The 22,794-nt window shown below is 48.3% G+C and overlaps 1 protein-coding gene across 1 annotated transcript; it reads right to left on the bottom strand.

Moving 5' to 3' along the window:
* Positions 1–16: 16 nt before the first annotated feature.
* LOC146404726 (uncharacterized) lies at positions 17–22,649 on the bottom strand. Its single transcript, XM_085020120.1, has 4 exons — positions 22,561–22,649; positions 15,014–15,588; positions 1,751–1,885; positions 17–273 (listed from the first exon to the last, which is right to left on the bottom strand). Exons 1-4 carry the CDS (start codon positions 22,647–22,649, stop codon positions 17–19), a joined length of 1,056 nt encoding a protein of 351 aa, XP_084876246.1.
* Positions 22,650–22,794: the final 145 nt, after the last annotated feature.

Below are 22,794 nucleotides of genomic sequence, written 5' to 3'. Positions count from 1 at the left end.
GAGAGGTCAGGAGGGGTCAGGCAGGCTCAGGGCGCTGGCGGCCAGGGGCAAGGAGGCTAGAAGAGAGGGAGCAAGCCTTAGGAGGGTAGTAACCCTCCGCATCTCCATCCCTTATGCCCCGATCCTTGACGAAAAGGACTTCCCCAGAAAACACATGCCCAGAAGAGAGGGGCGAGGTGGGACCAACGGCCAGTCCTGCCAGAGCGAACTGGCCTGCTCTGGTACCTGTGTGAGGGCTGTACATGCACGAGCGTGAGAAAGAATGAGAATTCTCTAAGAAGAAGCAGAAGAAGAAAAAAAAAGGCATTAGTTTTATTTATAATAGTCCCAACCTGGACATAACTCAAGTGCCCATCACCAGTAGAATGGATAAATTGTGTTATATTCATAACGGGATGTTACCCAGCAATAAGAAAAAGAACCCCTGGTACATGCAACAACATGGGTGAATCCATTTAACATTATGCTGCATCAAAGCAGCCACACCAGAGTGCACACTGTGGATTTCGTGCATAATGGAGCTCAAGAACAGACTAAATTGATGATGATGGAAGTCAGAACAGAGGTTACCCCCTGAGGCCTGTGTGGACTGGAAGGGGCAGGAGGGAAACTTATGCTGAAGATGTTCTCTATCTTGATATGAGTGGTGGTTATACAGGTGTACACTTAGATTAGTGCACCCACAGGTACTTGGCTGTATGTATGTTACATCTCAAAACAACAACAACAAAACCCCAAACCCTATTTCTATGACTTCCAAACCATACTCATCAGACTGGCTGATCTGTTAGTACCATGGTGCAGTGACCAAGATGTCACCTCATCTGATGATACCTATGTGTGCGTGTCACTGTTTGTTCCTGGTCCTGCTTCTGTCCTATGCCCTCCCATCCTGCACTACCCTTTGCTCCAAGGGCCATATTTGTCTTTTTCGGGCCCCTTCTGGCACAAGTCCCTACCCTTCCTGCATCCCATCCCAGTCACCCTGGACTCTTGGTGCCCATTCCCCCTCATTCCTGGCTTCCCGCCTCACGAAATCTCTACCCCATTCCTCACTGCCATCCTCTTCCTAACTGCCGGCAATTGGGCTTCAACCACCCTCTGCTGTCACTGTGCTCCTCTGGCTCACAGGCCACCTGCTAATCAGACAATGCAGTTGTCATCAAGGGTCTTCATCCACCTGGTCCCTTGCTGCCCTGTTTGGCCTCTCTGACCTCCTCTTCTTGCTGCCTTCCTACTCTTCCTGTCTCCTGGTGGGAGGTCTGCCTTGATGCCCTCTTTGCCTCTATCCTCTCCCAGGTAGTCTGCTTCACGCACACCTTTAAGCCTTGACTCTCAGCTCTACCTCCCTTTCCTGACCTATTCTTGAGTTCGGACCGCCTCCTGGCTTTCCACAGGGATGTATGGGTGGATGTCTGTTCCCTTTACCAGCCCAACACCCAGTCTTCCTTCTGGCAAGAGCACCCTGCTTTGACTGTGGGGAACCATCGTTCCTTCTCCACTTTCTCAGTCCATGTGGTCTGGGTGGGGGTTGATGATCCACCCTGATTGCAGGAGAAGAATGCGATATAGGCCTGGCGGATCCAAGTCCTGAGATGGACACAGATCAGCTGCCTTGTCTCAGGGAGTCATTTCTCCAAGACTTCTCTGGCATTACTGGGGAGTGCATCCTCTTTGGGCTCAGGTTTCTAAGCGGATGGGGAGGGCCAGAGCCGTGAGGGCCATCTTTGTCTCCTTCGGGAGGACCCACCTGGGAATGAAGCCAATGCAGAGGCAGAGCTGAGATGGAGAAAGAGATTGCTACACTGAGATCCTGGCTTGTTCAATGGTGTGATCCAATCAATTCCCTTTTCTGTTTTGGCCAGCTGGAGTTGGGTCTCTGTTACTGGTACCAAGGAAAATTCCGAACCCAGAAATTAGAATCAGAAATGAAATTTTGAAAAGATAGACCCTAAGAAGGAGCTAGCTGAACTAAGTGGGGTAGTACCGCTTCTTACTCAGAAGTTGGTGAATCCTGCTACAAAGCAGCAAAGCAGCTGATTAAATGCTTCCACTGCATCTAGAGCTCAGATATTCCTACCAAGACTGGCACTTTAGGGGACTTGTAGAAAAATGTCACCATGCTGGGGTACGGCCTTTCCCAGAAACCTCAGAAAGGTCCAATAAGAAAGAGACACACTCCGGCTGAAAAAGGCCTATCGGAAAGCAGAGGGGAAGAAAATGCTGCTTTGCCCAGAAAGGCCCTTTCTGCCTAAGGCCAGTAATCCAGTATGGCTGAGAGTCAGATAATTAAGAGCCAGTTCTCTGTTTCTAGCTAAAGATAGGCAGGCTGGAAACACAGAGGGAGACAAACCTGGGCCTGAGAGGCTCTTGACTCCTCAGGCCCTCTCGAACCCCTCCTGCTGTGCCCTCCCAGCTCAAAGGAGGCAACCATTACAAGCAGCCTTCCACTGGGATGCAGCTTGACTGAGAAGGGGCCACTGAGCTCTGCCTTTCACCATAGATGAGGAGTTTGCATTGCCTGGCGGCAGAGGCCTAGCTAGAGCCACAGAACCATGGGCTCCTGGGACAGGCAGAGCACCAAGGCCTGTTGCTAAGAGACAACGCCTTCTCCTCCCCCAACACCATCACCAGGGACTTGATTCAAGAATTATAACTTTCAATGAGGTCTCTAGTTTGGTTAATGGCTCTGGGGATAGCTGAATGCAAACTGATTGAGAGCTTCCTAATGATTAAGGGGATTGTACTGCCAGGAAAAAAACCACAAACCTGGAAAACAAAGGCCAGGGATTACTCAGCCCCTAACGTTTCCCACCCCTAAACCTGCACCAATGGGAGGTGACCCCTCAAAACCCCTTTCAGTTTTTTGTTTGTTTTGCTTTTTAGGGCCACACCCATGGTATACGGAGGTTCCCAGGCTAAGGGTCTAATCAGAGCCACAGTTGCCGGCCTCCACCACAGCCACAGCAACGCCAGATCCTAGCTGCATCTATGACCTACACCGCAGCTTGCGGCAACGCCGGATCCTTAACCCACTGAGAGAGGTCAGGGATCGAATTGAAACCTCATGGTTCCTAGTAGGATTCATTTCTGATACGCCATGACAGCCACTCCAAAACCCCTTTTGCACATGGCCACAGAGCTCAAAGGATAAGGGAGGCTCTCAGAGACAGAAGAACCAGAGCGGGTAGGTGGGCCAGTGAACCTCACCCATGCTGACTGGTCAAGCAAGTGGACTGGGAAATGACCTGTGACCTGTGAGTGTTTTCCCTCATCTCCCCTCTTCAACAAGGAGGGGTTTTGTTCTTTCCGCTATCCGATTTTTTTTTTTCTTTTTAGGGCCGCACCTGCAGCATATGGAAGTTCCCAGGCTAGGAGTAGAATCAGAGATACAGCTGCTGCCTATGCCACAGCCACAGGAATATCAGATTCGAGCCACATCTGCAACTTACACCACAGGTCGCAGCAATGCCAGATCCTTAGTCCACTGAGCAAGGCTAGGGATCAAACCTGCATCCTCATGGATACTAATTGAGTTTTTAACCCACCGAGCCACAGGGAGAACTCCCAGCTATCCAATTTTTCTTTCATCATTGTAGTTTGGCCATACATTGAAAGACCATGAGGGGCTAGCTCAGTACTGTGAAAGATAGCCCATCACCAAGATCCGGAATTGGAGCTGGATGTGGTAAGTGGGTGAGAACCTGGAATATCTCCTTCCAGAGATGGGACAAGTGTGTTTTATGGGAGTTCCCGTAGTGGCTCGGTGGTTAACGAATCTGACTAGGAAAGATGAGGTTGCGGGTTCAATCCCTGGCCTCGCTCAGTGGGTTAAGGATCCGGCGTTTCCATAAGCTGTGGTGTAGGTTGCAGACGTGGCTTGGATCCTGTGTTGCTGTGGCTGTGGTGTAGGCCCCAGCTACAGCTCCAATTCGACCCCTGGCCTGGGAACCTCCATATGCCTCGGGTTTTGGAGTTCCTATCATGGCACAGCGGAAATGAATCCAACTAGGAACCATGAGGTTTCGGTTTGATCCCTGGCCTCACTCAGTGGGCTAAGGATCCAGCATTGCCGCAAGCTGCGGTGTAGGTCACAGAAATGGTAATAAGACAACTACAACAACAAAAAAGTGTGTTTTCTGTTTTGTGAGGGATAGTTGCATTATGATAAATAGAGAAAAACTGTTTAAATTATACAGGAAGGATCTGTCTAGATCTTGGACAAAGGAGGAACGTAGTAGACATTTATTGTTTTTGCTGCTCAACTCCAGTCCCCCTTTGTGGGTAGACACCTCCCACCCTTGGTTTTCCCTTGGAGAACCATTCCCTTCACTCTGAGTCCATGCTGTTTGGGTAAGGCTGATCCCACCCCCTGGCTCCAGGGACGTGCATGTGACCTTGGCCTGTTCATTAGTCCCAGTTATCACCTGCTACTGGGCACGTTTCCTAGACCAGACCAGTACTCCAGGACCTGTGCTCAGCTGGCTGAATGTGAGCCTGGAGCTGCTGCAGGCCATTTCTGTCCTCTCTCTTAGGCAAGAAGAAGAAAGACTCCTTATGACATCCCTTGAGCATCCTGATCCAGATGTGCCTCAAACTTTAACCAGGACTTGGCAATTGTGAGGCAGCCAAAAAAAAAAAAAAAAAAAATGTTGTAGCTTGAAACCTTTGAGTCAGCTGTGGGTAATGAGGCTCTAGACTGACACAGTAACCCACAGGGTCAAAAAACTAACCTTGGACTTCCCTTCACCCACTCCCAGCATCCCTGTTCCCCTCAACTGTGCCACTGTCCTCCTACTTACCCCACAGTCCTAGCCATCTAGATTTTGCTCTCTGCTAACCATCCAGACCTGCTGATCTTTTCTTCAAATGCTCTCAACACAACGGTTCTTTTCTCATGCTTTATGCTCTCCCCACCCCAGCCCAGCCTTCAGTGTCATAGCTCTCTACCATGCTATGTAAGGTGGCAGGTGCCTCTGTCAACAGAGGACTCCTGCTCATGCTTCTGCAATGGTGCCCATCATCTGTTAACTGCAGCCAAACGCCTCAGCTTCATCCTTTGGTCTTGATGTACTCTTGCCAATTTGAAAGTGAAAAATGGCCTGGCAGTTTCATTTGCATTTCTTTGATTACTAATAGCTGGGTATTTTTTCACAATTTATCATCATTTATATCTTTTTGGTGACTTGTCTATGCCACTACTTTACTCATTTTTATACTGAACGTTCATCTTTTCTCATTGATTTGCAAAGGCTTTTTATAGTATTGATCTCTTGTCTTTTACATACTACAAATATATTTTTTTCAAGTATGTTGATTGGCTTTTACTTTTTTTTTACAGTCTTTATTGATACTAAAGCCGTAAAGTTTGCTTCAGTAAAATCTTTAGGCTTTCTTTCTTTCTTTTGCTTTTTAGGGCTACACCTGCGGCATATGGAAGTTTCCAGGCTAGGGGTTGAATCAGAGCTACAGCTGCTGGCCTAGGCCACAGACACAGCAACACCAGGTCTGGGCCTCATCTGTGACCTACACTGCAGCTCATGGCAACACCAGATCCCCGACCCACCAAATGGAGGCCAGGGATTGAATCCGTATCCTCATGGATACTAATCAGATTCATTTCTGCCGCACCACAACGGGAACTCCTCTTTAGGATTCCAGATTCTGTTGTAATCCTTAGGAGGTCCATCCCTACCCAAGAATTATATAAACAGTTATATATGTTTTCTTTCAGTACTTTGTGATTTCTTTTTTTTCTTTAAGTCCAGAACTTTTTTTTTTTTTTTTTTTGGTCTTTTTGTCGTTGCTATTTCTTGGGCCGCTCCCGCGGCATATGGAGGTTCCCAGGCTAGGGGTTGAATCGGAGCTGTAGCCACCAGCCTACGCCAGAGCCACAGCAACGCGGGATCCGAGCTGCGTCTGCAACCTACACCACAGCTCACGGCAACGCCGGATCATTAACCCACTGAGCAAGGGCAGGGACCGAACCCGCAACCTCATGGTTCCTAGTCAGATTCGTTAACCACTGCGCCACAACAGGAACTCCCAGAACATTTTTTAAATTAAGGGCTTTAAATAAATAACCATAATACTAGACACTGATAATGACTTGGTAGCATTCAAATACTACAAAGCTGTGTGGTTTCCCTTTATACATTGAAGTTTTAATCCATCTAGAAATTTTTGATATGCATGGTGAGACAAAGATTAAAAAACACAACTTTTTGTTATGGACATTTTCACACATATTCCAAAATAAAGAAAAATGCTGATGTACCCATCCTCTAGCTTCAGAAATTATCAACTCATGGCCAGTTTGTTTCATCTGTACACTGCTCCGGGCTTCACACTTCACCCAGCTCACCACCAGATAATCTCAAGCAAATCCAAGGCATTGTATTTTTTTGATCTAAAAATACCTTAGGGGAGTTCCCATTGTGTTCCCGTTGTGGCTCAGCAGTTAACGAACCCGACTAGTACCCATGAAGATGCAGGTTTGATCCCTGGCCTCACTCAGTGGGTTAAGGATCCGCCATTGCTGTGGCTGTGGTGTAGACCGGCAGCTGTAGCTCCAATTCAATCCCTAGCATGGTAACTTCCATATGCCTCGGGTGCGGTCCTAAAAAATAAAAACAAAAACAAAAACAAAAAACAACCTTAGTATGTATAAGACAGGGACTTAAATTTCTTTTTATTTTATTTATTTATTTATTTTGCTTTTCAGGGCGACACCCATGGCATATGGAAGTTCCCAGGCTAGGGATTGAATTGGAGCTACAATTACCAGCCTACACCACAGCCACAGCAACTAAGGATCCAAGCTGGTCTTCGACCTACACCACAGCTCACGGCAATGCTGGATCCTTAACCCACTGAGCGAGGCCAGGGATAGAACCTGAATCCCCATGGATGCTAGCTGGGTTCATCATCTGCTGAACCACATTGGGAACTCCCTTACATTTCTTTTTAAAAAAAGCAAATGTTAGTGACTGTTCTCATGTCATCATCTTTTAGGGATATTAAAACTCAAAGAGCAGCTTTGAGAGGTAAATCCAAAAGATGGTTCTCTGAAAAGACCAAGAAAATAAATAGCCCTCTGGCAAGTCTATTCGAAGACAAAGAAGAAAGAAAACAAATACATAACACTATAATACATAACACATATAATAAGAAAAAGGGATCTAACCACTGACACAGAGAAGATTTTTCTTTAATTCCTGAAATGCGACCAGGTACAACTCCTGGCCCAAATTTTTGAAAGTCTGGATGAACTGAATGCTTTTCAAGGAAAATGTAAATTATCAAAATTGACTCAAGAAGAAATAAAAAACCTGGACAGCCTACTGACTCTAGATACAACAGAAAAGTCAGCAAAGTGACCAGGGACATATTATAAGTAGAATTTGGTACACACACACACACACACACACACACACACACACACACACACACACAGCTGTTGAGGAACAGGGCTGTTGTTGCTCACGATCAGCCTGGCATCTGAGCATCTGTGCATGTCTGTCCATCCCAGCTAAGTGCTGGTCCCAGTTACTATGGGGGAATCTTGCCTACAAAGCACCTTGCTAGCCAGGCTTGTAGAGAGCAGGGGAAGGGGGAGACCTGGAGGTGCTGCCCCGAGTGTGGATGTGCAAGCCAGATGTAGAAAGGGGTTCTGGGATCCGGGTGGCTCTTCACCTGAGGCCGGCCCACCCCACCCCACAGTTTTCCTCCATCTACTGGAGCTGAGGAATGACTATGAGTCATTCTTAGCAATATTTCTGCCCAGCTCTACCCACATCCTCAGCATGAGCATGAAGCTGTGCCCGAATGCAGGCAAGAAGGTGATGGGGGGCGGGCAGGGAGAGAGGGAAAAAGAAAAATTCTAGTGTGGACTCTTCAAATCCTATCACAATCCTGCACTATGATCACCTTAACAGAACACTCTTTTAAGAGCTGTTTTGCAGCCTGTTAAGAACAGAACGGTCTTTGCATTCTAGTCTTTCCAAATCAGCAACCTCTATAGACCTAAGACCTGCCTCCTTTTCTGGCCTGGCCCTGCCTCCTCACCATCCTTAGGACCTGTAATCTCTTCCCCCATCTCAGATGTCTGTTTCAAGTCTACTTTCTTTTAAGTCCAGTTCAAGATTTTCTTTGGGTAGAAGAATCAATCAGAGGCATCTGTGGGGTTTTTATGTTTGTTTTATGGTTTTCCAGTGTGTGAGTCTCATATCCTCAAAGAAGACCAACCATCCCAATATGTGTGTCTTCTCTGGCTCCTGTGTACGGTCACATTTTCGCACATTGACTCTGCCAGAAACACAGGTAACCTTGCATTTTCATTGCTTCCACTACCATGTGGTCACTGAGAGTTCCTGCAGTGACCAGTATTGTTCTTACCTACTCAGAAAGTCTCCTTCACCTTCTGGAAATGGCAACATCTCATCCTATCTTTGGTGAGCTGCTCCTGCCCACTCCATGTAGTTCTGACAGGGCTGCCGATCCTAGCAGGGTGGACCCAGGCCCAAACAATCACAGAACCCCATCTTCTTGGCCATATTGAGTCCTCAGGCTGAGCCAAGTGGATCCTTCACTGAGAGTTTATATGAAAGACTGAGGAGTCCTCGTATCTCTCTGGGATCACATGCTAGGGATGATGGAGCTGTCTATGGCCTTGTGCAACCTCAACCCACCACATGGAGACAACCTATGAATAGTGGGGTAAAAATGGTCAACACTCAGAGTGAAGCCAACTCAAGAGTTAGAGAGTCCTGGAGTTCCCATCGCAGCTCAGTGGTTAATGAATCCAACTAGGAACCAGGAGGTTGCAGGTTTGATCCCTGGCCTTGCTCAGTGGGTTAAGGATCCAGCATTGCTATGAGCTGTGGTGTAGGTCGCAGCTGGGGCTTGATCTGGTATTGCTGTAGGCCGGCAGATGTAGCTCTGATTAAATCCCTAGCCTGGGAACCTCCATAGGTCGTGGGTGTGGCCCTGGAAAAAGACAAAAAAAAAAAAAGAGAGAGAGAGAGAGAGAGCGTGTCTTCATCCATTTTTGAGAACCTAGGTACAGTTATGCCCAAAACACAAATATCCTTCTTCTTTCTAGTTATATGAATTGGTACATGTTCTTTTTTTTTTTTTTTTTTTGTCTTTTGCCATTTGTTGGGCCGCTCCCGAGGCATATGGAGGTTCCCAGGCTAGGGGTCCAATCGGAGCTGTTGATGCCAGCCTACGCCAGAGCCACAGCAATGCAGGATCTGAGCCACGTCTGCGACCTACACCACAGCTCACGGCAACGCCAGATCCTTAACCCACTGAGCAAGGGCAGGGATCGAACCCGCAACCTCATGGTTCCTAGTCGGATTCATTAACCACTGCGCCACGACGGGAACTCCCCTTTTTTCTTAAAATAGTTTGGGTTGGATTTCTGTCCACTTGCAATCAAAAGTCTTAACTAATACTCTGGCAAATCTGCGTGTCTAACCTAGAATTCTCTCCTTGAACTCTATTCAAACATAACTTCATTCAACATACATTTACTGAGTACCTACTCTGTGCCATGAACTATGCCAGGTGCTGTGCTAGATATGTTGAGGACACACAGACCAAGATCCAAACCTTGCCTTCAAGCAGTCTGTGATCTGGGACAGACCAAGTCTTTGGATGATGCAGTCATGAGATAAATGCTATGCAAGGAACTGAGGGCTTGAGGAACCCCCAGATGTGGTAGCATCTAGGCTGACTCTTGAAGAGCAAAGTAAAGTCGTCAGGTGAGGAAGGGCAATTATGAGGTTGGGGAGGGGAATAAACAGTCCTGAGCAGCAGAAAGAGCACATTCAAAGGCTAGGGAGTGACAAGAAAGGAGGGCAGAGACATTGTCTTTCTCAATCACTGCTATTTCCCCAGCACTTACCAACAGTGCTCGTCATGGGGTAGGTGCTCAGTAGGTGTTTGTGGAATGAAGGAATGGCAAGGACTTAATCAGATGTAGTTTATGTACACACACACACACATATTTTTTTTTAGGGCCAGACCCACGGCATATGGAAGTTCCCAGGCTAGGGGTTGAATTGGAGCTACAGCTGCCAGCCTACACCACAGCCACAGTACACCAAATCCGAGCTGCATCTGTGACCTATACCACAGCTCACAGCAATGCCAGATCCTTAACCCACTGAGTGAGGCCAGGAATCAAACCCGAATCCTCATGGATACCAGTCAGGTTCATTTCTGCTGTGCCACAATGGGAACTCCCTCAGTCGGATGTAGTTTAGAGAATGGACCACAGAGGGCCATGGTCAGGAAGAAGGCTGTAGGAACACTACACAGAAATTATTAGCCAAGGTAGCAGGAGTGCAAATTTGGGAAAGGATAGATCTGAGAGCAATCAAGAAAGGAGACCGGAGAAGGCTTGGGGACAGAATGACTGCAGTGGATCCAAAAAGGGAGGACTCAAGGATCAGTCTCAAGTTTGGGTTTTGAGCATCTATGTAGATGGGGATGTGGTTCAGTAAGGAGGGAAAATGAATGAGGGCAGGTTTGGGGGAGAGATAGTGAGTATGGTTGTACATTCCATGAGTTTGAGGTTCTAGTGGGCCTTGGAAGTAGAGATGCTTGGCACATAGTTTGCAATATGGAGTTGAAAATACAGTTCTGGCAATTTAAGCATTAAAAACAAAAGCGGATGAGCAGGACCAGGAAAAGGGTGCAGAGAGAAGAGAGCGGGGGATGGAGGGAAGAAGGTGGACCCTCAGAGAGGCAGCAGAGGGAGAAGAACCAGGAAGTTCCTAAGAACCAACAGTAGACATGGGAATTCTGGCAGGAAACCTCAGGAGAGGATGTCATGGCTGGATGGAGGGAGGAGTGTCGAAAACAGTGGAGACAACAGGAGGTGACACTCAATTCAGAGCAGAGATGGAAAAAGTCCACTGGCAATTTTAGAGAGGGCAGGTTTTGTTTGTTTGCTTTTTGCCTTTTTGGGGCTGCACCTGCAGCATATGGAGGTTCCTAGGCTAGGGGTCGAATTGGAGCTACAGCTGCCAGCCTACACCAGAGCCACAGAAACGCAGGATCCAAGCTGTGTCTGTGACCTACACCACAGCTGGTGGCAATGCCAGATCCTTAACCCACTGAGCAAGGCCAGGGATTGAACCCGCGACCTCATGGATACCAGTCAGGTTCCTTACCGCTGAGCCACAACAGGAACTCCCTAGGACGGCAGCTTTGATGGGCCTGGCTGATGTGGGTTGAGGAGAGTGAGGTAAGAATGTGAGTAGACAGTGAGTGCACAAAGGAGGCTCAGCTGCAAAGGGGAGGAGGCTGCCTGGGCCAATCAAAGGCAGTCCTGAAGATGAAAGACACCTGAACATATTTAAATGCTTCTTCGGGAGAAGCTAATTTTAATCTATACCATCACTTCCGCTAGCCTGAGGCATGGATAACTCCATGCCTCAGACCTATAATTTATAGCAACTCTTTTTTTAAAAGTGCTTCTTAGAAGCAGCAAGTAGAGAGGACGAAATGGATGATGTTTCAGTGCAGGCAGCTCAGAGCTTAATATGGCTAATAGTGAACTCACCACGGCACTCACCTGCAAACCTGCTTCCTGTTTCCCATCTTGACCAACAAGCTCACTAGCTTCTCAGGCCTCTGTGTGCCACCCACAAGACACCTCTGAAACCTCAGTCCTCCTCTGATCTCGTCAGTTGCTGATTTTGGTCAATATTATCTCCTAAATATTTGCCTCTGTTTCCTGCTATTCCTATAGCCACTGCCCCAGCCTTCTTAACCCTTCTATCTGGACACTGATACTATTTCTAACCGGAATCTCTATACCTTCTTCAGCGTTGAATTCTCATGGTTTCCTCAAAAAGAGATCCAGTCATGTCACCCTTCTTCTAATAAAACATCTCTGAAGGCAGCATCTTCTAAGAAGTAGCGTCTACCCCGCTTTGTCTGGACTCTGACCACTGCATAGCCTTGTCAGCCCTAGCGTAGCTTCTGCTTCCTGCCTGCATCCTGAGTGAGCCCTAGGGGGGCCTGGCTTCCTTGAGAAGTGCCACGTGATGTCATATCCTCAAGTCTTGGCTCATGCTGGTCCCTCTTCCTGGGATTCCCTGCTCCAATCAGCAAATTCTACAGGCCCAGCTCAGATGCGACCCTTTCTGTGAAGCCTTCTACCCCCTCCTCCAGCTCAAGTCACATCACAACATAAATCGCTCCTAACCATGGCTCTTCACGTATGGTAACAGGTGTCCCATGCTAGATGGTCATGACCTGTCTGCACATCAGATCCCACCCTACACATACACTGGAGAGCAGAGGCCAGGCAATGACTCATCCCCACACCTTTCCCACGCACAAGAGACATCAGTATATTCTTAGAGGAATCACAGGGAATGTTGGAGGATGAATGGATTGGTTTATGTAATCAAAGTGATTTCCACCACTTACTGTCATGGAACTGGGTGAATTTGGTTACAAGTAAATCAATTCAAGAATCACCTGGAATAACAAGGGCTCCCCTGGCTCTGCTAGTCACCCATTGGAGGTCAGATCTTGCTGTGTCTACTCCACACTGTTGCTCTAGCAGAGCTCCAGTGCTTAGGACTCGTCTGCTTCATTCTATTTTATCCACCCAACAAAAAGATGTCACACACAAGGCCCACACCAGACACTGGGGGCACAAAGATCAACGACAATAAGGTACCTGTAGTCTAATAACCACAATGGTGAACATTTACCTCCTAATTATTCTGGGGAGACAACATGGTTTTCACTGAGTTCTCACAACAGTGCTGCCAAGTAAGTATATCATTTCCATGACAGGATGAGGAAACTGGGGCTCAGAGTGGCCAGATTGCTTGTTCAAGGCCAGTAAGTGACTATAACAGACTGTTGCCTTGGTGGCATCCAATGTGCCATGCCTCCCAGTATTCCTGCCCTTATGTGGTCCTCGCCCACACTGGCTCAGAGCTTGGCCGTGTGACTTTGGCCAATGGGACGTTAATCAAGCCTGATGCAGGCAGAGGTTTGATAAGCAGTTGCTTAGAGTTTATCCTCTTGGAATACTTCCTCTCGGGATCCAGCTGCTATGTGGAAAGCTTGGGCCAGACTACTAAGTGATCAGATGCCATGCATAGAGAGGCCTTGGTGGATGAAAGGCCATTGTGATGTTTCGTTTCAGCCAGTCTCTCAACTGTATGCAGCTGAGTAGTGCCAAATGAGTCCACAGCTACTGCCACAGCCAACCCACAGACCACAATAATAAACAATAAATCAGTGTTGTTTTAAGCCCCTATATTCTGGGGAGGTTTATTATACACCAGTGAAGAAGTGAAAGAGTGACAAACTAGGATTTGAACCCAGTCCTATTTGATTGACTTCAAAAACCAGGCTCTTAGTTTCAATGCTATGTTCCTTCTGATTGTGAGTGGAATGTCCTACTAATACTATAATATTCACAGGTTGGGCCATAGTAGCACTCGGTAGTGTTTGTTGAATGAATGAATACAGGGTGTGGTGGGCTAGAGAGAGATAGGAAAGTCCAGGGAATTCAAAGGCAGTATGACAATCACCTTTCCACAACCATGACCCCCTTTCTACTAGAAATATTCCAAAAACAACTATTCCCCAAATCTAGAAAGAAGTATGTAGAAATCACCAAACCCTCACTCTCCCCACTCTGCCCCCAATCTCTGTCTTGTAAATTCAGATCAGGCAAAATTGAGAAGTTCACTGAGTTTGGTTTCTGATGGTCATTCCCTCTGCCCCCAGCTCACCACCATGCCCCTGGCATCTCCTCTCACTTGGCCTTCCAGGTCCAAGAGCTCTTTCTCCCTTTTCATATAAAACCCACATGCAGGAAAGCAGAGAAAGTAGAAATTACAGAATGGGGAAGGAAAAAATTTGGTTATTAGTTGATGTCATTACAGGCCAAAGAAATGCAACTCTAATCTCGCTGCTTCCCGGAGACATCTGCCTGCAGGTGGGGAGGCAGCTGGAGGTGTCCCTGTGGATGGGGAATAAAGGAATGCCCCTTGATGCTCCAAATCCTTCTGGATGCCCCAAGAAGGTGGGGGGCTCTGGCTCCTCACACCTGGAGCTGTGGCACAATACATGTACCTCCCAGAGCAGTCACTATAGCCTGGTGAAGACCTACAGCGGTCAATGGGTCCAGTCCCCTGCTTCCTCGCAGCCCTGACACTGCCTTTTCTGTTCTAAGCTCCTGCCTCACTGTCAGACTCCTGCAAACATGCACACACCTCCCAAGGTCACACACACTTGGCTCCAGCACCTGGATCCCACACCCAGAAAACCAGCCGGGCCCCTCGCTGAAGATTGGACCTAAAGAGAGAGCAGGCCCCACTCCTACTCACAGGCAGACTGTGGCAAGTGCACACAGGCACCGTGGCACACACTCACATGCAAAGCAATGCAGTGGGGCGCACACATCCAGATCACCCTGGGCACAATCACCGGCGGAGGCACTGGGATATGAGGAGACAGAAATATGCGTGTGCACACACGCACACCTCCAAACCATCCAGACTATCACACGTGCGCACAGGCACCCAAACCCTCCCACCCTCAGACACCCGCACAGGTGCCCAGCCAGGCCTCAACACTAAGCCCCTCCCCCACCCCTTCTCAAAAGCAGGTGGAGAGGGCTGGGGTTTGAGGGGGGCTCTTGCACCTCCCTCCTTCTGGCCCCTGCTCTCCAAGGTCCAGAGTCCCAGTGGGGTCTGGAACCCGCCCCCGCCCCCCAACCTGGCTCAGAGAGCGACTGGTGAGAGGGGGGGATGGGAAGACTGGTCTCAAATCGGTCTGATTTTAATTCCTTAGCTTAACCCCTTCCTTGCCTCTGGCCTGGCCAGGCCAAATCCCTGCCGGTCCGGGAGCCTCTCGGGCCTCCAGAGGGCTGTGGGGGAGAAGCAAGAGGAAGAGACGGCGGCTGGGGTCCTCCCTGCCTTCTCTCCAGGAGCGGTCCCGCAGCGCGCCCGCGACTCGCCCTTACCTCCTCCACCCCGCGACGAGGCCAGGCCCCGCGGCCCTCGGCTGGGGGGTGCAGAGGCAGCCCCCGCGTGCCTGGGCCAGATGCAGGGCCGCCTCGGGGCCTCGGATCTTGTTCCCCTCCGCAGCCTCGGGTGGCCGCCGCGGCTAGCGCCCCCGCCTCCCTCTCGGGGCGGGGGCGGCCGAGCCTCCCAGCCAGTCGCAGCGGGAGGGGCACACAAACAGGGTGGGGGAAGGATGGAGGAGGAGGAGGGAGGAGGGGGCGCGCGGCCCGAGGAAAGGAAGGGAAGGGGGAAGGGGGAGGGAGGCGGCGAGGAGGTGGGGCGGAGCCGGCCCCTCCTCCGGGGCGGGCTCTCCCGCGAGCTGGGGAGCGGCAGATGCCGCCAGAAGCGGCTGCGCCGGGACCCCACGTTTTCCGCTGAAGGTGGCTTCGGTGGGGGAGGGGTCCGCGGCGCCGCCCTGGGGGTGCAGGGGCAGCTCCCGCCACGCTCCTCCCGAGTCCCTGTCTTCCTATGTTGCGGCACCGCCCAGTGCCCTCTCCCTCTCCGGGCACGTCCTGTTGTGACCTCTGCCGCCCACCTTTAATCTGAACCTCTCCACTTCTCCTACCACTCTGGCTTGGGTTTGTTCCCACTCGGGGCAAATCCTCGAGGTGGGCAGTTCTGTGGGAAGAGAGTCGGCAGGCTGCACTACTCCTGGGATCTGCACCACGGGCCCTAGGCAGCTTCCTGGGATGCGCGCCTGGGTTGTGCACTCAGCGACCTCGGGTCAGATGCACAGTCTCAGCGGAGCCTGCCTGGGTCAGTGCCCTCTCGACATCCCGAGGGAACCAGAGGAACTAGGAGTGTCTTCAGCCAGAGTCCATCCATCATGCCCTGAGACCCAACCTTGCCCTTGAGGGTGCTGTCTAGGAGCACGTGTCCCTGTCACAAATCCTTTCCAGCAGCTAGAGGAGGAAGAAAGGGGCAGTGGCCTCTGGCCCTGGTTCCTTCCCAGCCACTCCCACCTCACCGCTTGGTTAGGGAGAAGCCTAGCTCCCTGGGACTGGAGCACCTAGAGGGCCCACCCTGGGCTTACTGCCCATCCAGCTGTTGAAGCAGGAATTACCTGACTCTCCTAGGCTTGAAGGAAATCTCCAGGGCCACAGTGGGGAAATCGGACAGGGTGTTGGGGTTACTAAGCCCAGTGCTGAGATGAATTGAGCTTTGGATAAGGAAAGGAAGAAACGGCATTTCAGACTAGGGGTAGTGCTTGGGCAAAGGCAAAGAAACTGGCTTGGGAAGGGATGAGGGCCAAGACCATGAGGGGTGGTCCAGCTATAGCAGAACAGAAATCCAGCATGGCCCCAGGGTTCTCCAATAAATGAGGCTGATGGCGACTTTCCTTGACCCCATCCTCTTTCTGCTAAGCCAGAGACATTGTTTATTTAGTACCTGGAAGGATAATTTGTAGAGTTGTCAGGTGGCTTTTTGGTTTTTGGTTTGGTTTTGTTTTGTTTTGTTTTGTTTTTTGGCTTTTTAGGGCCCTACCTGCAGCATAGTGAAGTTCTCAGGCTAGGGGTTGAATCGGAGCTGTAGCTGCCCACCTACAGCACAGCCACAGCAATGGGAGATCTGAGCCATGTCTGTGACCTAAACTACAGCTCAGGGCAATGCTGGATCCCTAACCCATTGAGCAAGGCCAGGGATTGAACCAGCATCCTCATGGATAGTAGTCAGGTTCATTAACCACTGAGCCACAGTGGGAACTCCTGTCAGGTGGCTTGTGAATAGAGGCAAATTTAATATGGACCCAGGCCAGTCATGTCAGACTTTCCTCTAGCTCCTGCATTTCTTTCCCCCTTCAGAAAGTCTTAGATTGAGCAAATAAGAAATCATTATCCTAAGACCTCAATTACAACAGCTCCTATGAACCAAATGCTGGGCATAACACTAATCATTTTTATGCATATTATTCAATTGTCAATAAACCTATTGAGTAGGTGTTATTATTACCACCCCCACTTTACAGTGATTGGAAAGCTAAAGTTCAGAGCTCAAGAAAGGGCACATTAGGATTTGAATTCAAGTCACATTTCTCCAAAGTCTATGCTTAAATACAGTGCCCTCCAGCCACCCCTTTGCTATACTAACCCCACTGAGCCTTCCCCTGCCAAAATGAAGAGATCCCTTGTGACTCAGTGGGTTAAGGATTTGGCATGGTCACTGCAGTGGCTTGGATTGCTACTGTGGCGCAGGTTTGATCCCTGGCTAGGGAATTCCACATGTTTCAGGCATGGCCAAAAAAAAAAAAAAAAAAAAATGAAGATTCTCTAAATCCACCTGCTTGTGCAGACTGCTAAAAATATCCACATATTGTCTTTTGTTCTGGTGATATTTGTCCTCACTCTGTGTTTCCTGCGAATATGCAAAAACAGTTTGGGGCATGCTTGTGTATGTACACATGCATTTTTGTGCATGTGTATATATCAGATGTGTGTGCAGGTGTATAGCTATACATATGCACATGTGTGCATGTGTGTTTATGAGTACACGCATGTGCAGATGCATGCATGTACATACATGTTGGTTGATAAGTGTGTATATGTACGAGTGAATGCACGTGTAAGTCAACATGCATGTACTTGTGTGTGTGCGCAGGTGCACACATGTACACCTGTGCATATATGTGTATGCATGTTCACACGTGTGCCCATGCTACATTTTATGGACAACAGTTCCTGCTTGGTTGTTATGGGAACCACGGTTCTAAAAATGTTAAACTGAATCCCACTCCATGTGGGCCAGAGAAACCAAAAAGGAGAGAGCTGAATGACGACACATCTGGAGGCCCAGAGCTGAGGCACAGCATCATGGATTAAGGAAGAAATTGACAGGCACAGACCAGCCAGAACTGCGATCCCATTCATGGGACCTTATAGCTTGGACCAGGACCTCAGTCTTGCTTCTTTCCATTTCCCTCCTAATCCTTTCCCAGTTTCATGCTCTCAAACCACCTTCCTTCCTTTTCCCCCTTCTCTTTTTCCCTTCTTTTTTTAGGCTTTCTTTTCTTTTTCTTTTCTTTTCAGGGCCACACCCATGGCATATGGAAGTTCCCAGGCTAGGGGTCGAATCAGAGCTACAACTGCCGGCCTACACCACAGCCACAGCAACTCAGGATCTGAGCCTCGTCTTCGACCTACACCACAGCTCACGGCAATGCCAGATTTTCAACCCACTGAGTGAGGCCAGGGGTGGAACCTGGTCCTCATGGATGCTAGTCAGATTTGTTTCTGCTGAGCCACGATGGGAGCTCCATCTTTTTCTTTTGCCAACCCATTAACACAACAGTTAAGCATCTAGGTGTGCTGGGCAGAAAGCTTGGTGATATAGTGGCTACACATGTGGATCAAACAAGGTCTCTGCCCTTGAAGGGGACCAACAGTGGGAGGATTTGGATAATATGTGGGGGTGGGGGAGGGGAGAGGACAGAGCAAAGGGAGAGATGACAGAGGAGGGTGGATGATAAGATTGAATCAGATATGGAGGGCTCTAACTGCAATGTATTTTTTGGTGGGAAGGTGGAAGCTGTGGTCAGTTTGAGATAAAACACCATGAGTAACAGTTTAGGGAAATTATATCAGTGCTGTGCAATGTGAAATGGAAGGAGAGAGAATGGTGGCGAGGGACCACAGGAAGTAGTTTGGTATAGTGCAGGATTGTCTCAAAACAGGGCACAGATATTGGGGTGAAGAGGGAGGAAATAGCACTCTAGGTTGCTCTGTCAAACTCTCCTCCGTATCCGACTGCATCTAGACTCCCATTACTCTTCCTTGTCTCTCCAGGGTGAGATGATTTGAGTGAGGCTTTGTTACTAATGCATGTGCGTTGAATTCCTCAGGTGCACTGGAAGGGAAAAATTCAGGAACCACTGGCCCAGGATATGGTAGGCACTCAGAAATACTTGTACAACAAGTGGACATATGGATATACACTGGTCTTGGAAGTGGAAAGCCCAAGTTCAAGGCCCATTTGAATCTCTCCTCATCTGTGTGCCCTTAAGAAAATCCTCAAACTTCTTGGACCTCAGTTTCCTCCTCCAGAGAAGAAGGGGTCAAACAGCATGTTCCTGTGAGCTCCTTCCCCTTCGTGTTATATGTGCTTGTCAGAGCCAAAGTGTTTGTGTATGTGGAGGGGGTGGCATGGACTGAGGTGCTGGCAATAGGCACAGAGGAGAAATGGGGGAAATATTTTAATAGAGGAATCAGTATCTTCTGGCTTTAATTTTCATCAATATTTCTTTTCTTTTTCTTTCTTTTTTTTTTTTTAGGACCACACTCATGGCATATGGAAGTTCCCAGGCTAAGAGCTACAGCTACCAGCCTACACCACAGCCACTGCAACACCAGATCCGAGCTGCATCTGTGCCCTACACCACAGCTCACACCAATGCCATGATCCCTGACCCACTGAACGAGGCCAGGGATCAAACCCTCATCCTCACGGATACTAGTCAGATTCATTTCCCACCTGCCATAACAGGAACTCCTTCAGCAGTATTTCGAATAAGCCAAAGTCCCTCCTGCTACAGAATGCATGGACCGATTCACAAAATATAACAGATATCTGAAATGCCTAGCTGAAATTTCAAAAAGGAAAGCAAATCTACTTGCACCAAAACAAGGGAACTCAGACTAACAAATATAAGCACAAGATGTGCTGCGATTAACCACAGGAGATGTGGGGAAGGAAGCATGTTTCTTGTCAGTCGTGACCTGGGCCCTGGGTACAGCAGAGGGAGTTCCCTCTGAGAATTTATAACTACCCAAATTAGAGTTTGAACTCACAACACCTGCATAGTACAAGAATCCCAAGCCAAGCAATTAACATAAAGACTGATATTCAGGAGTTCCCATCATGGCTCAGTGGAAATGAATCTGACTAGTATCCATGAGGACACAGGTTCGTTCCTTGGCCTCACGCAGTGGGTTAAGGATCTGGCATTGCTGTAAGCTGTGGTGTAGATCAAAGACGAAGCTCAGACCTGGCATGGCTGTGGCTGTAGCGTAGGCCCGAGGCTACAGCTCTGATTTGACCCCCAGACTAGGAACCTCCATATGCTCCAGGTGCAGCCTTAAAAAGACCAAAAAAATAAAAAGACTGGTCTTCATCAGTTGATATTCCTAGAATGCCTGGCAGAAGCCAATACAAAATTACTTAGGAGAAACATACCCTCAACCCAGGTTACAGAATATTATTGCCCAGGTAAACCCCGACTTAGGACTGAGCTCATAAGCTAAAAATTGCAATACATAAAAGAAAACAATATGCCATGAATTAGAGTAGATAAGACTCTATAGTCTTCAATAAGACCCATCATTAAAATCCAACAGGTCTGAGTGACAGCCTGGATGCAGAGGTGGAATGGGGGCAAAAACAAATGCCTCAGAAGAACAGTAGTTATTTAGGTGATTTGAGGGAACCAAACAAACGATGGTTTCATTAGCATAAATTGGGTATACGGAAGGATGATTTGATTTTAGACAGGTGGTAGGATACTTATATGGAGATGTTCGTTAGTCAGAACTTTGGGGCTTCAGCTGGAGTAGAGCCGAGAGCTGGCTGGCTTACAAGTCATCTATGTAGCACTGTTAGCTGAAAGCTTAGGAATTAATGTGCTCTCCAAGGACAGTGTTGAAATGAGGAAGGAGGGAGTTCAGAGCAGGAAAAACCCCCATATTTTGAGGACCAGATGAAAAATAGGAGCAAGTAAGGAAAATGAGCTCCCTATTAGTCCATGAGTATGTTTGGGTCCTGGGTTTGGGATGATTTTCTGTTTTTGTTTTTGTTTTTTTTTTTTTAATCTTTCCAGGAGTTCCCATCATGGCTCAGTGGTTAACGAATTTAACTAACATCCAAGAGGATGCAGGTTTGATCTCTGGCCTTGCTTGGTGGGTTAAGGATTTGGCGTTGCCATAAGCTGTTGGGTAGGTCACAGACATGGCTAGGATCGTGCATTGCTGTGGCTGTGGTAGGCTGGCAGCTGTAGCTCCAAATTGACCCCTAGCCCGGGAACTTCCATATGTCACAAGTGCAGCCCTAAAAAGCAAAAAAACAAAAACAAAAACAAAAAAAAAACCCACCAAAAACCAAAAAAACAAACCACTTTCCATCTCTGGCCTAACATTCTTTTCCCTCAAAACCCCTAGGGGGAAGTTCTGTTAAATGGAGCCATTTCCCTTTGGAGTAATAGGAGGGACTTCTCAGCAGGGAGTTCTAAAACCACCTTGGGCTCTGGTACCAGCAACATTACTAAATCACTTCTTTGGGGTTTAATGTTCTCATCAGTGATTTTAGGCCTAGGTGGGTGTGAGGACAAAGTGGGTCAAACAGAGCTGATTAGTACTTGACAGAATGCTACTGAAGGGGGCATGGGTGGGGAGGTTAGACACCACCCACCTACAGCCTGTATGTAGGTTGTTTGGTTTGGGTCCAGTTGCTTGAAATCTGGGCCTTTATGCTCTTTCTTATCCTACTATATGGAATGTGAAGTCAGATGGTCCATACCTGTAAGTGAGAAGTGTGGTCATTTAAACAGTAAGATGAGTCATCACTTTATGTTTACATAAATCTACCACTTACCTCTTACAGTGGCTGATGGTCTATCATCTGAACCTCACTACAGGGTGAAACATTGTCCTACTCTATTAAAGTAGTAGTAGCCTCTATTAAACAGGGTACTCTATTAAAATGTTAACTCTTCTAGAAGAGGTAGTATTGAATCCCTTACTTCAAATTGGCTTATCTGATCCAAGGTACTCAACCACATGAAAGCATTTAACCCTTGATGGGAAAAATGGGTGGAATTCTCTGACTTGATAATTTTGTCTCTGGTTAGCTGGACTGTGGGGATAGAAGATGACTGTATCTGACAGTGAAGGGATGAAGTAACCAAAGGACCAGAAGCAGGGTTGATCTGGCATCCTAGGCTATAGGACTCTCTTTAACTCAAGAATAGCTGAGTTCTTTAAAGAATGAAGCCTCCAGGGGGCTCTATCCTCTCCTTAGCAGAGAGGAGTTGTTAGGGAGGAGAGATGGGGTGCACAGTAGGCTTCTAATGCTCCAGTGTCCACCCAAGATGGCCAGAAAGAATAAAAGCTTTCTAGTTGGAAGTGTGGGGAGTAAAGGGATGGCCAAGTTTCACCCATTCCCCACCTTCTGCATCATAAGATCCTACTTTCCTCACCACCCTCCTAGCTCTACCCCACTTCCAAAGTCATTGGTAGTTCACCTGAAGCAGAGCTAGGGAAAAGGAGCTGTGGCTGGTGCATGACTAGAAGTAAGTGGGCTGCAGTTAATGTGACGGTGGGCCTCTAACAAGCACCCTCTCCTTGCTGGGCTTGGCTCTGCCTGTCAGTCGTCTGGATGAATGAATGCTGAGTCCCTTTTGGCCCTGACAGCATGTGATTCTCATACAGATGCACAGGCACCGGCTGGAGACCCTGTGATACCCAACACTCTGGGTGTTCACAAACAGCACTCAAATACTGCAGTCTTCTGCTGCTGTCATTACTGCCTAGAGCTCCCTCTAGTTGCCAAATCTATTTCACCTCTTGGTAGGATGCCTTTCCAAATACTGCTATTAAGCTGAGGTGCCGCCATTCTGGGGTTGGGGAAAAAAAGCACTGGCTTTGGAGCCAGACAGATCTGAGTTTGACCCTGTCTGTTCCTATCTGGGTTACCAGGAGGGAGGCTTCCTGATGCTATACTCAGGGTTATGAGAACTAAGGAGGATAGAATGTGACAA

The sequence above is a fragment of the Sus scrofa genome, chromosome 3 (genome assembly GCF_054392235.1).
Source record: "Sus scrofa isolate SSC_HxYL_T2T_F1_AM1 chromosome 3, Sscrofa_HxYL_maternal_Yorkshire_Landrace_v2.0, whole genome shotgun sequence".
In the NCBI taxonomy this organism is placed as follows: Eukaryota; Metazoa; Chordata; class Mammalia; order Artiodactyla; family Suidae; genus Sus; species Sus scrofa.
Note: the sequence above shows the minus strand (reverse complement) of the source record. Positions and strands in the feature narration are given on the sequence as shown.

What these genes read in the sequence shown, in the direction of transcription:
- LOC146404726 (XM_085020120.1), bottom strand. Translation starts at nt 22,649, where the DNA reads ATGGCGGCACCTCAGCTTAATAGCAGTATTTGGAAAGGCATCCTACCA. An exon ending in CTCGTCGCGGGGTGGAGGAG is followed by an intron (nt 1,886 to 15,013) that starts GTAAGGGCGAGT and finishes CCTTGGTACCAG; the next exon opens with TAACAGAGACCCAACTCCAG. An exon ending in TGCATTGGCTTCATTCCCAG is followed by an intron (nt 274 to 1,750) that starts GTGGGTCCTCCC and finishes GCTTCTTCTTAG; the next exon opens with AGAATTCTCATTCTTTCTCA.